Consider the following 14,377-nt stretch of genomic DNA (forward strand, 5'->3'; position numbering starts at 1 on the left):
TCCACAACAGAACCAAGATCTGGACTCGTTTTTTGGCGAAAGAAGTGGAATGAATTTACAGATACTCCAAACATTGCTGTCGAATCTCTTAATTATTGCGACGAATTCGTCCCTGGCATAAACATTTTGTTGCAGCTTTTAACAGTTTTGCCAGTACCCATTGCTACAACAGAAAGGAGTTTCTCTACGTTACAAAGACTCAAAACCTGCCTTCTCTCAACAAGAACGAGCAACGTCTCAATGCTTAGCTCTGCTGATATTCATTAAGACATCAAAGTTGATGCCAGTGAGATTTTAGACGTTTTTGTGAAATTAAAGCCTCAACCAATGGAGCTGCAGGACTGGTAAAAAGACTAAGATTATTTGTGTATTATAAACTTATTGTGTTGCATTTTCTGTGTTTTAATAATTGGTGTTCTACTTTAGGTGACTATAAATCTTTACCTATATGTAATATGATTATTTAATTTGTACATTTTCTTATTTTCTATTTTATTTATATTTATAGGACGTGATTTTTTGACCCTGTACACCTCCTCCATTCACATAAACCTGGCTACGTGCTTGGTGTTGATTCCATGAAAGAACCACAAAATACATTTGTCTTTTTTGAATGACTTTTTTCAAAATCTCATCAAATAAACAAAAGAATTCACCTTCTATGACTTCCTTTGTTAGAAGATTCTGGGTATAAGGGCCGAGATTATAAATAATTACCCAGTATATAAATGCAATCTTATTCTCGTGTAACTGCATCTTTTTAGCGTTTCCTTTTCAGGAGTTTTAGCAGATGAAATACCACTGGTGCTAATATCAAAGTCACATTTACACACACTACATCTTGCTTTATGTTTACTATTTTCTACTGGTCGGAGTCACATTTTCTAGTTCTTTGTTTTATCATGATGAAGCCAGTTATAATTAAAACTGCACTTCTCAGACATCTTTAGTGTTCCTGAATTGAATCTCTCAAGTTTACAATGACGTTCACTCTATGCATAAGTAAACGTCAGCAAGCATTACATTCAGTAAATATTTCAGGTCCGTATATGTGAAACAAAGAAAGATTAGCAATGAACCTAGAAAAGATTGTAGAAAACGTTATACTGGTATATAGTTAACTATCACTTCAGCTTTTCGTATCTGAAACAAAAACTGATATTAGCGAGGGGTCTACAAAGGAATGTAGAAACGCACAGTTCAAGTCACCTTAGTCAGAATTTATTTATCATCACTGGAGAAAAAACAGTGTGCCACAAAAATAAGGAAAAATGCAAGTGAATACAAATATATTTACTTGCATTTAATTTGTCTTCATTTTTTATGAAGATGACGAATATTAATTTCATGACTTGAAAACAAATTTCGTGTCTTTTTTTATGACTTTCATGACTCATCTCTCGAAATCTTGACTTTTTCATGACATTTAATGGCCAGTAGACATTCTGTATTTACTTTACTACTGCAGAAACAAAATTTACATGTTATTCTTGATTTGCCTCCAATAAATTCATTTAGGAAATATTTGGATATAGAATACAGTAGTCCTGTCAGGACAGTATTGAAATTAACTACAGACCACGAGTGCATTAATATTTTACTCACCGTTTCATCTGGGTGCATGGTGTGCCCCTCATTTCGAATGAGAAAGATAACAAGAGGGTAGCAGAGTCGAGGAGGTGTTCCCAGGTCCAGAGCTGGCTGGGGAAGGAATAGAGTGAACACTTCTTCTCCATGGGGCACTTTGCTGTAATCCAAGTCAAGGCTTTCAAACTGAATGTAATTGTTCTTTAGTTTTTAAATAAAAGGGGATCAGACAGGGCATTTACATTATACAATTATTTTTATATTCTTTCGTAGAAACAATCTGGTCAAGATTAATCAGTTGGAGGATTTAATGTGAATGTGGTCTCTTACAGTAATTATTGTAGTTTAAACAGAAAATTACAGAGTGAACACAAAGTCTTTCCCCGAGTATGAACAATAGTAAACTAAAAACCATATTAAATAGAAAAATGAAAGCTGAATTATATTGTCCAATTCAAAGAGTTTTCTTTCCCTACATAGAACTGCAGTAATACAGTTCAGTATCAAAAATAGTGTCTTTGCAAGAAAAAGGTCAGTGTGTTTTGTGGTATAACGAAAAGAGGTAGCCCATTACAGTTCAGTGACACTTCTTGAGGGAGTATGGACGTAATCCACCATATGTGAAGACGTAGACCATCATATGTTGGCCTGTGGCGCTACAGCCCTTTAAGAGCCCAGACCGACCGGCCGGCTGCTGACCTCACAGCCACATGCCGAAACAGAGGTGGACGATCATCTAACCATAATGAAGGTAGGTTATCTTGTGGTTAGCACGATGATCCCATGACTCTCTCAGCCATTATAGCTGGCTTTTGTAACTGGATTTCGCTACCTACTGTAGCTCCCCAAGTGCATCACAATGCTGGGTGGGCACCAGTTCCATACTCTGGCCGAAATTTCATGAAAAAGTTTCTTCCTCCATTAGGATTCGAACAAGGGTGCACTTTGTAATGAGAATTCTAGGCACATGCCTTTGACCACGACACCACGGCATGGGACTCAAATGGTGGTATGTTCAAATTAAAAAATATGGGACTGTTGGAAACCAGTAGAACTGGAATGACAGATCAGACTGTTGATGCTGTGCACACAGCTTCTGAACGCTGTCAGAAAAATTCGACGCATCATGCCTCAAATGAACTTGGCGTACCTCAGAGTATTGTGGCTATAATTTTGCACAAGCCACTGTAGTTTTACTCGTACAAAGTGTAAATCATGTAAGCTTCCTTTCCTGAAATGTTGCATTTGCTGTGAACATTCTGGAACGAACTGAACAACGCAGTGACTACCTTAAGCAAGTTTATTTCTCTGATGAGGTAATCTTTCACACTTTCAGATAAGTCAACAGATGGAGGTCGGAAAAGTGAGATGTTGGCGAAAACATGGCATAAAATCGGACAACAAATGGAGCACATGTTGAATTGTATGCATGAAAGTTCTGTACGTTGAGGTATCATTTGCTGAAAATCACATCCCTGTATCTAGGATAATTTTTCGTCAATAAATGTTTATAATCAGGGAAAGATTTTGTATTCACCCTGTATATTTAATGTGAATAATATACAGATAAAGATATATCTTAATATATTTGCTTTGTGGTCGAATGGTTAAGATGGTTGTTTCATGAGACATGGTACATAAGGTCAATTCCAGCTTATTAGTATGCATCAAAGAAACACGATTAATTATTTGTAAATGCATTCTTTCTCAGTTTTAAATTATGGAAAGAACATTCATTCACCATTCGCATTTGTAACATTATCCATTACGCACATACACTCGTGTTTCTATTTACTTTGCTACAATCTACTCCTGAGGTGTGTAACTTCTCCCATTCATTTTGTGCGTTTTCAAAACAATTCGTAATTTTTTACAAACTAAATTTCAATTATTTAAATATTGGTAGTTCTTTCTTACTCTCTTTGTTTCTTTCTTTAAATGTTTTAGGTACTTTCCCAATAGTAGTGACTTACAGACCACTGCGGTGTAGAGGGGGAAGGGTACCATATATAAATCAACACTAGACATCTACAGAATTCTCTTAGTTCTCCGATTACCAAATAATGATCAGAATTACAGTCTACCCCTCTGAAGGTTCGAATGTCTACAATACTGGTACTAGTACGTCTCCTTTTATCTATCAAGATGTGATCTATTTGGTTGTGTATCAATTCATCTGGAGAAGTCCAAGTATTTATGTATATCCTTATGGGGGAATGTTGTACTTACAATTAAATTTTTAGATGTTGCAAAGTTGAATAACTTAACTCCATTATTATTACTAGTCATGTGTAGGCTCTCTTTTTCCAAAAGTCGGTTTAAAAATATTCTCCCGTCATACTTTAGCATTGAATTCCCCCAATAAAATTTTCATGTAACATCTAAATGACTGATCAAAAGTGTCGTCTTTCTCTTCTGTAGGGACGTGAGCACTTATAACTACGATATCGCACCATCTATCCTTAAGTACTAAATACGATAACCTATCACAGATAAATTCTATCTTCTTTACTGCTGATTTTAGTCTTTTATGAATAAAGAATCCTGTTCCTAATTGGTGATTATTGTTTCCTTCCCCATAATACAAGTAATCCTGTATTTGTGATATGCCATTCCCATCTAACCTAACCTCCTTTACTCTAACAAAGTATATTTTATAGGCCTATCTAGCTAGTTAATTTTTAGTTTTAATGGTTTTTAATTATAAAGGCAAATTAAATGAATACCGGTAGTCATATTTTTATGAATCATTTATTATTAAGATATTATGATAACATTTGAGTCAATATATTGCGTAATAATAAAATCGTTACCTCATTGAAAAGGTTCATAATCATAGTCAGGTTACATTATATTATGTTAGAAAAATAATGCAATATCGGCAAATTCACCTCGTCCGATTTTTGTGCATAGCTGTCATTCACCATCTTATTTTTTTCCAAGGCTTGCGACTTTTTTTGGTGTGATATGCTACCATATAGTTATAATAACTATGAGCACACATAACTAATGCAGCGACAATTTCGGTAGCTTCCATTGTGTACAAGTCATAACAACAACTGAACACCTCGCCTCGGCTCGTGAGTGTTGGCGAGTGTGGAAAGATACATCGTTTGCAGCAACGACGATTCATGCTCGCTGAGTCCTTGTACGAGAGTGTGGACCCAGCATTACTGTGTTCCTTGTCGTAGTCCTTATAGTGATCCTTGGTTTCTTTTTCGTCTTTACTTTGATTAATAATTAATATTAGGGGAGAAAAATAGAATAGTAGTTAAGTATAACATTTGGGTTGCATTCAAAAAGTATTGATTATTCAATCTATCTTAAATAAGAAGCAAATAATTGCAGGTCCGGTTAACATTCCTTTCATTAAGTTATTCGTTTTAGACTGTGCAAAACAAATCCACTTAACTGTCGATCCAGCACCGGGGATCGAACCCGAGTTCTTGGTTCTACGTACCAAGCGCTCTCACAATTGAGCTACACCGAAGTCCAATCCATAGCACCAGATCGAACCCCTCTCCTGCAGTATTTTTCCTTTTGTGGCCTGACTCCAAGTTGGGCATGTATGTTGACATTTTTATATTAAAACAACTGCCATTATACAAGGAGCGCACTCAGCTGAGTGACTTGGTGGCCGGGATTCCACAGTAATACGCACAGTAATCTGTACAGAAATATGCACTGTTGCTAGAATAATCTACGTAAAGATTATTATTTTTTGATCCTACAGAATATATGTTATGATAACAATTAATATTAGAGGAGAGGGGTTCGATCCGGTGCGGTGGATTGGACTTCGGCGTAGCTCAATGGTGAGAGCACTTGGTACGGTACGTAGAACCAAGGACTCGGATTCGAACCCCGGTGCCGGAGCAAATTTTTCTCCTCTAATATTAATTGTTACCATAACAGATATATATTCTGTAGGACCAAAAAATAATAATCTTTACGTATATTCTTCTAGCAACAGTGCATATTTCTATACAGATTATTGTGCATATTACTGTGGAATCCCGGCCACCAAGTCACTCAACTGAGTGCGTTCCTTGTATAATGGCAGTTGACTGAATATAAAAATGTCAACATACATGCCCAACTTGGAGTCAGGCAACAAAAGGAAAAACACTGGAGGAGAGGGGTTCGATCCGGTGCGGTGGATTGGACTTCGGCGTAGCTCAATGGTGAGAGCACTTGGTACGTAGAACCAAGGACCTGGGCTCGATCCTGGCACCGGATTGAATTTTCCTCCTCTAATATTAATTGTTACCATAACAGATATATTCTGTAGGACCAAAAAAATAATAATCTTTACGTAGATTCTTCTAGCAACAGTGCATATTTCTGTACAGATCATTGCGCATATTACTGTAGAATCCCGGCCACCAAGTCACTCAACTGAGTGCACTCCTTGTATAATGGCAGTTGACTTGATATAAAAATGTCAACATACATGCCCAACTTGGAGTTAGGCAACAAAAGGAAAAACACTGGAGGAGAGGGGTTCGATCCAGTGCTGTGGATTGGATTTCGGCATAGCTCAATGGTGAGAGTGCTTGGTACGAAAAACCAAGGACCCGGGTTCGATCCCCAGCGCTGGAGCGAAATTTTCTCCTCTAATATTAATTGTTACCATAACAGATATATTCCGTAGGACCAAAAAATAATAATCTTTACGAAGAGTCTTTACTTTGGTTTTTGTCATTGTAATAGTTCTTATCATTCTTTTCGTCTTTGTCATGGTCCTTATAGTGGTTATTGTTGTTTTTATCATGGTCTTGGTCCTTATCGTAGTCTTGCTTCTTATCGTCGTCTTGGTCCTCGTAGTGATCTTGCTTCTTATCGTCTTCTTGTCTCTTATCTTGATACTTATCGTGGCCCTTTTTTCGTTCTTGTCGTGATCTTTATCGTGGTCTGTGTCGTGGTCCTTATTGTGATCTTTGTTGTAGTCCATGTCGTGATCCTTATCCTAGTCCTTGTGGTCCATGCCATGATCCTTCTCGTACCCATGTCGTGTTCCTTATGGTGGTCCTTCTTTTCCTTGTTTTTGTACTTGCCATGATCCTCATTGTGGTCCTTCTTGCCTTTCTCATAATCCATATCAATGTCATTTTTGTCATGAACCTTATCGTCCTCTGTGTCTTTTTCGTGGTCCTTGTTACCTTTCTCGTGGTGCTTATGGTGGTCCTTGTTGTCTTTGTCAAGGCCCTACATTTGTTATTTCATAATAACGTAAAAGGTAAAAGAACTATACATATTTTTCATTTAAAAGTGTGCTTTTATATTGTGTTCCGTAATGTTGTCATTCAGATACTAGAAAATTAGTGTGATTGGATTGTTGGAAATAGAAAATCCCAGTGTCGTAAAGTAACTTATTTCAAAGGATACTGTAATATGGTCCCCTTTTGCTGGTAGTGGCTCTGAAGGATTGATCCCTGCTGCATTTGTCCTTCTATTACACTCCAGGGTCTCCACAAGAAAAGATGCAATTCTCGGATGGATACACCCCAGAATGCTTCCAGGGTATATGGTACTTGACTGGACACCATACACTGCACATCTGAAAACAAACAATTATAATAAATTATTTATTTGTATATAGTTCTGTTCAATGACGCCAGATTGATGTACTGCGATCTTGTATTTGATGAAGGAAAAAATCTACTGTGAATAGAAATTATATTTTTTTCATATTTACCATTGTGCTAGTCAGTATGTGTACAAATAAAATATTAATATGAGCGAACATTTGTACCGGTAGTTATTTTTTGTATATTATGATACATGTGGAATTTTAGATTATGTAACAGCACGAGAGAAAATATCCACATATATGAAGTTATACTTACATAATTTTCAGTAGTGGACGTTATGTAAATGATACCACGTTATAAGCAGTAAGTCTCTGGTTTACATATATATTTAACTGAAAGACATTAACGGTAATATCAAACATTTACCACTTCTTTTTACGTTGAAAGTACATACCTATATTTTACTAACCATGAATGGTAATACTGTGCTTTCCTTGGATAGCAAGGGCTAAGTGAGTGAAATACTCACTAGTCCTATTTCTCTGATCAGACGTTTGATCTGTAAGTTCGTTCTATCAGCAGATTAATAATTGTAGCACTGAAATAAATAACGAGTTAAGTACCAAAATCATATTTATTCAGGCAAGGAAAAAAACTGTTTAAATTATATATAACCACGAAAAATTATGATTTAATCATTACCTGTAATTCTTTAATGCCTATTTGTAATTTCCAATATTATTTTATAGTTACCCTGAAAATTAAATTGCAAATTGAAAAAAGTGAAACGACATAAGTACCAAGGTATTTACATGAGTAGTGGGGTACGTACACTAGAAACAAAATGAATAATATGATGTATGTACCAGATGTTAATCAAAAATAATATTAGAGAACAAAATAATTTCACCCTTTAACACAGTGCACTCAATAGCCATGAGTGAAATTACGAAATTCTAAACTACAAAAGCTAGATTTTTTAAATTTGTACCATAGGTGTATATTAATATAACTAAAGAATTTACAAAAATTTGTCCTTGTAGCCCTCATGCTTCACAAGTTATGGGCAAGTTTACATTTTTGGGGGCGAGTAACTCGAAAAGTCCCTAACGTAACAATTTTCTTTTTTTCGTTCTCATAATTTTTAATAGGCTCACCGCATATATACTTATTTAAATTATCTTGAGTTTCCATGCAGATTGATTAGATAAACCTCTAGAATTTTTGTAATATTGTATCATTTTTTTTTCTTAAAAATAAAAATATATATATATATATATATATATATATATATATATATATATATATATATATATATATATATTAAGTAACTGCAAAAAAATATATTGATATTGTATTCACTTTAAAATTCGGAGCAATTTGTATTCAATTCACTACATATCTGTCAACTTAAATACCAAGTTTGAACTGTCTATCACAAAATCTACTTCGCAAGGAGCCTTTTGTAGGAATGAAAATGCTGAAAATTTAAAGTGTGAGAAAACAGTGCAAAACTGAACATGTCACACCTGGAATTTAAAGCACCACGGGACTTTTAAAATGGCGCTACCGTACTGGTGGTACTATTTTTTAATGGAGGGAGGTATGAAGTATTTTATAATGTCAAAAAACAAAATTATGTTTTTTGAGAGAATGTCTTCAAAATTCACTCATGGTTACCCACATCAACTCTTGTTCAAATAACTGTTCACAGAATTCTCTGTTCTCAGGCTTCAGGAATGGCAACATAGCTCTTAGATTGTTTATTTTTTTTCCTTTGAAAGTTTGCTTCCGCACTTCAATTGAGGGATCTCTGTCTGAAAAATTGTTTTCAGTGAAACATTATTCTTCATCAACCAAATGTAACTCCAGGCTTCCAAATCACTGAGGGTTCTTTTCACTTGCACAATGTCTGGCCTATCCTTTGTAATTTTGATTCATTTAGCATGTGTGATGTGTATGTAAGTGGAATTAAGTAATGAACCTGCAACATCTTTGAAGTCCAAGAATTCTGTTACTTTCATAATGGTGACATGAAATGGTTTTGATGTTACAGTTACCATAATTTTAACTAAGTCCAAAGGTACTTCACACTTCCTTTCCTCTTTCTACTTTCTATTTGCACACTCTATCACAAGTCATGTATGAATGTCCCTTTACCAAGTATTTACCACCGCGTGCTGCTATAGCCAACTGAACAAGGTCAAACATGTTCTGGTACATGGCTCATATTTTATGAAACAATGCCGGGTACATAACTCAACTGCGATCTATGGTTATAATATTCACCTACTTCTCCTGATGTTTGAAGTTAGCCCAGTTTATATGTTATAGGCATTGGCAAGATTTCATTTTCATCATTAACCCTATTTCTAATGTTTTGGCACTTTTGTCATTATTTATTTCAATGCTACAATTATGACAATATGTGTTCTATTGCTTCATCATTAATTATTTATCTTTTTCATTGTACAAAACAATATTGACAGAAGGTGCAATATTTTGTCAGAAAATATAGATTTAATGTAACTAGTGTTAAGTCCAGCCAATGTAAGAAATAATTTTGTGATGTAAAACGCCTTACATTTACATAAAAATGGGGAGGAGAGGGGGGAGGTCATCTCGGCACTCGCGGTGTCAGACATTCGCGTTAAGGTAGGAATGTACATACACGCTAAAAAGAAAAAAAAAAATATATGGAAAAATCCAACGATATTACTATAGAATGGCTGTAAGCCTTTGATTAGCGCTCCCTGCAGAGGCTAGCAGTATTATGGGCTGCCATTTTTTTGTTTGGCCATGCAGAAATATGTAGTTGTGCTAACTTGTTAAAGTTTTCAGTTAGAGTGAATTTTTTTTTTTAATGCTGAAACAATGTATTGTGTTGGATCAAAATGTGTTGTGAATTAAAATTTAATTTTGTATTGAGTATTTTTGTGTATTCTTGTATGTTTTTATATTTCGTATTATTCTTTTGATGCTAGCCTACGTAAATGTGATATTTCCATATCTGTTCATATAGGCCAGGCCTGCACAAGGTTTCCGCTCTCCGAGCCAGCTCATGAGCGGAATGCAGATATTAGCTGTGCTCTGTATAGGGTGGATTGGAAGAAGGGGTGATCTCGTACAAAATATACACAAAAGGGAAGTACTAGTACGAGTGTTTATGAAATGAATTCCCGTTCAGTGTTTGCAAAACTATCTTGGCCTTATTAATTAATACAGAAATATTTATTTTACAGAAATAATAGAAATTGTATACCTACTTAAATGTACAATATCATTTTGTTATATTTTTATTTATCAGTAAATCAAAACGAGGTTTTATGCTGTTGGCAGCTGAAAGGAACAGTAGCCTACTGATCATAATGAAACATCAGTTACAAATGTTCGATGCCTGCCTTTATTAAAGTTGATTGTAGAAAACAGTTGCTCACAAATATAAATGTTGAGCCAAACATAGCAATCATTTTCACAGCCAGCCTGTGTAGTCTTGGATATTATTGCTAATGTTTAGTCTTGTAAAACTCAACCAGACTAGTAGTATTATTCAAACGATCTTTAGCCCTTAGGCCACATTGAAGATCAATAAGTCCGAGCTGTAAATCGTTAAATGTTATGTTTTATTTAACGACGCTCGCAACTGCCGAGGTTATATGAGCACACTTAAATGCAATCGACCTGGCCTGGAATCGAACCCGCAACTTCGGGCATAGAAGGCCAGCGCTATACCAACTGCGCCAACCAGGCCCGCCGAGGTTATATGAGCACACTTAAATGCAATCGACCTGGCCCGGAATCGAACCCGCAACTTCGGGCATAGAAGGCCAGCGCTATACCAACTGCGCCAACCAGGCCCACCTGTAACTTATATGGCATTGTTTCAACTGGTGTTGAAGAATAATTTATTATGATAACTTTAAACTTCTTTTCAATTAAGACAAGATTTTTAGTAGGTTATTTTACGAATCTTCAACAGCTTAGGCTATATTATTTAGAGTCTGAATGAGAAGAAGGTGATAATGCCGGTGAAATGAGTCAGGGGTCCAACACTGAAAGTTACGCAGCGTTTGCTCATACTGAGTTGAGGGAAAACTCCGGAAAAACCTCAACCAGGTAACTTGACCCGGGAATCGAACCCGGGCCACCTGGTTTCGCGGCTAGACGCGCTATCCGTTACTCCACAGGTGTGGACCTTAAGACAAGATCTTGGAACCTAATTAAATTCATTTTGAATTTCAATTAATATTTGCACATAATCGTTTAACATGGCTTCATCACGAGCAGTTTCTATCGTTCGAAAGTAAGCCATATTATCTTCCCGAAACTGACTTACGAAAAGTGTAAATTTACGACTGAAATCCCGTAATTTATTCAACATATCAACACTGAGCTGGGCTTTTCCCTGAAGAGAGATATTAAAATTGTTGAAGATTGATATCTTCAGTATCTTTATCAATAGCGGCCCGCGGTTACAAAGGTTGGCAGTTCTGCATGAAAAATAATGTATTTAGCAAACGCATGCTGTTTATTGCATCTAAATCGGATAACGCGTGTAATTACAGCCCCTTCTCGAAGTTGACTGTGCACCCGAAATTGTACTCCAACCATCCGTGCGCTGCACCTCTCCCACCTGGTACAACTAATCACGTATTGGAGATGTGCCCCACATGCTTTTCTAGTTTCTTAAGTCAAATTAACTAAATCCTTCACTCCGGTGTTTGTCCATGTAAACAGAATACATGGGTGGGGAGAAAGCGTTTTCATGAGCGCAGCAAAAAACCAATCGTTTCCATTACACATTTCGGTATTAAAATGACTAGTAGGCTACATGATTTCCTCGATTTTTTCCAGAAATTTCAATATTTAAACTTTGTGTAGGACGTCCTAATTTCTTAAGTTAACATTTAATTTCTCTTTTAATTTCGAGAAGGATTGGTCGATTAGGTTTTCATTTCATTAATTTTTAATATAAAATATTTCCTTAGACACACTGATTAATCACATCACATCACCCGTAATACTATAACACACTGGAACTGTAATGATATACAGTAGTCCAGAAGCCTATGTGTTCTAACGCAGGTCATTAAGAGATGCGGGTGTTGACGGTTCTTTTGTATATTCGGAGAGAGCTGGTTCAGTTGCAGCTCTAATGCAGTCTTATGGGACGGTGAAGAAAACCAGTTTTCTGCTGCCGACTATCCTACGTTGAGCTTCAGCAACTGCCGATCACAGATCCGAAAAGTACACCACAGCTAAAATTCTCGAGCAGTTCAAGGCTCCTACAGACAGTAAAATCTCGAATCGAAGGAGATTGAATTGGAAAAATAAATGAAACAATGAACTAGATTAGGTCTACATAAAAGCACGTTTTATATTTTTAATTTTTTAATAATAATAATAATAATAATAATAATAATAATAATAATAATACGAAATGCGCACAATTGTGCGCATTTCAGGTCCAATTAAATGGCGGTTCTGCAGCTCTGCAGTTCTTATTGTAGAGCCGCCTCTGATCTTTGTGTCTGAACTCGTAATGACGCATTATGTTATGTTTCTTTCTACCTTTCAAAATGTTGTGGCAGATAAAGCACCGAGTATTTACTCCAGCAGCTATGAAAAAATAAGCATTTTCCCATGCAACATTGAAAGAATTTGCCTGATCACTACTTTTCCGTCTTTTAGATTCCTCCATACCGTACTGTAGCAGTAGGTAAGCAACGTAAAACAGTTACTGAGAATACGCACTGCATTCCACTAGATAGCGGAGTGGTCGTTTCCCTCTCCTCTATCTACAGCAGGTCTATGTCATTCTGACGTATCTTCCTCTCCGATTCGGCGAGCGGTAAAGACCGCTCTCCCGCTCGGAAGGAGCGCGCGCGCTCGTTGAGCGCTGTTTGTGCAGGTATAGTAGCCTCGTTTAATTATTAGGCAGCGGCATTCCTTTTAAGATTTGTAGGTCTTTATTGCATGCACAGATAATAAAATGAAAATGCGACGTTGTCACGTCTTGTTTGTTGCTGCTATATATTAATATAACATGGATATGGGCTAGGCTTAATTGCTCAAAGCATGAGTTAATTTGAAGATTATTTATATTATTTAGATTATTTATTTTAAATTAATTATTTAAAGAAATAATTAAATAGAATAAATGGATAATAAAATAAAGTAATATAAGTAAAAATTATGTAATTTTATTTTAAATGTAAATAATTAATTAAAATAGGCGTACTTACTTTTTAATATCTATTCATCATCCGTGTCACTTTCTCTTAAATCCACAATGAAACGTTCCCCATCTCCTGTTGTGTCTTGTATCCAGTACCGTTCTCCGACCTTGATTGTGTGGTCAACACAGGACGACCAGAGGTTAGAATTTATGTTTTCAACTCCTTCTCTTAAATGCTCACACACACTAGCACTGAGGATTGGGGTTGTATTGTTTTTCCTCACATGGGACTTAAGGCGAGCCCATACTAGCTCTATCGCTTAAGAACACAATGATAAGGGGGGAGACGAAGAAATTCATGTCCATAAGAGGTAGCTAATTCGTCCACTATGTATGTTTTATTAATATTGGCTTTCCTAATTGTTTGCATCATGGCTGCTTTAATAGGAATGGGATGAGGCACTGGAATTTTGTGATATTGCATAAAATTTATGCCTTTTACAGATGATCTAAGAGTGGGAAATTTGATAGCTTGCCTGGAGTGATAACTCGCATTATCCAAACAATAACACATTTTTTGTCTCTTGGTAAATTTTGGAGTAATCTAGTTTTGAACCAATTTTCGAAAACTTCACCTGTCATTTCATCGTGACTATCCGCTTTAGAATCTTGTATGTTTCTTGCAGATAAATAAAGACAATTGAGAACCCATCCCTCTCTTCCCCCAGCATGAAGCACCATGATACGCTTCCCTCTTGAAGATGGAGATTTCAAAATACAATTGCATGTGCCATCATCCCATCCTTTCCGAACAACATCGGCGTATCGTACCATGTTTCATCAAGAAATACAATTTGGGATCCTTCAGACCGCAGTTTATTTAGGCGTTGAAAATAATTATAACGCCATGCCACAATTCTTGTGGATTCCATAATAGCTTGTTTCCTTTTCAGGATACGAAAACGAAACCCAAGTTTTTTTAACCAATTCTCTTAAGGTTATTTCTCCATAAGGAAAACCGGAAAGCTTGAATTTTTTTAATAATTCTTTTATTGTTAAGAATTGGCCCTTATTGTAA

The 14,377-nt window shown here is 36.0% G+C and overlaps 1 protein-coding gene across 3 annotated transcripts in view; it reads right to left on the reverse strand.

Annotated features, from left to right (window-relative positions):
* The window catches only part of LOC138705062 (cell growth regulator with RING finger domain protein 1-like), a 417,737-nt gene that overhangs the window by 34,475 nt on the left and 368,885 nt on the right, over positions 1 to 14,377 (reverse strand). For all 3 annotated transcript variants that reach the window (XM_069833654.1, XM_069833652.1, XM_069833651.1), the window contains exons 3-4: positions 6,976 to 7,147; positions 1,606 to 1,747 (exon numbers count right to left, since the gene is read on the reverse strand). In XM_069833654.1, coding sequence (XP_069689755.1) covers positions 1,606 to 1,747; positions 6,976 to 7,147 — 314 coding nt within the window. The remainder of the gene's footprint in view (positions 1 to 1,605; positions 1,748 to 6,975; positions 7,148 to 14,377) is intronic.

Source organism: Periplaneta americana, chromosome 8 (genome assembly GCF_040183065.1).
Source record: "Periplaneta americana isolate PAMFEO1 chromosome 8, P.americana_PAMFEO1_priV1, whole genome shotgun sequence".
Classification (NCBI taxonomy): domain Eukaryota; kingdom Metazoa; phylum Arthropoda; class Insecta; order Blattodea; family Blattidae; genus Periplaneta; species Periplaneta americana.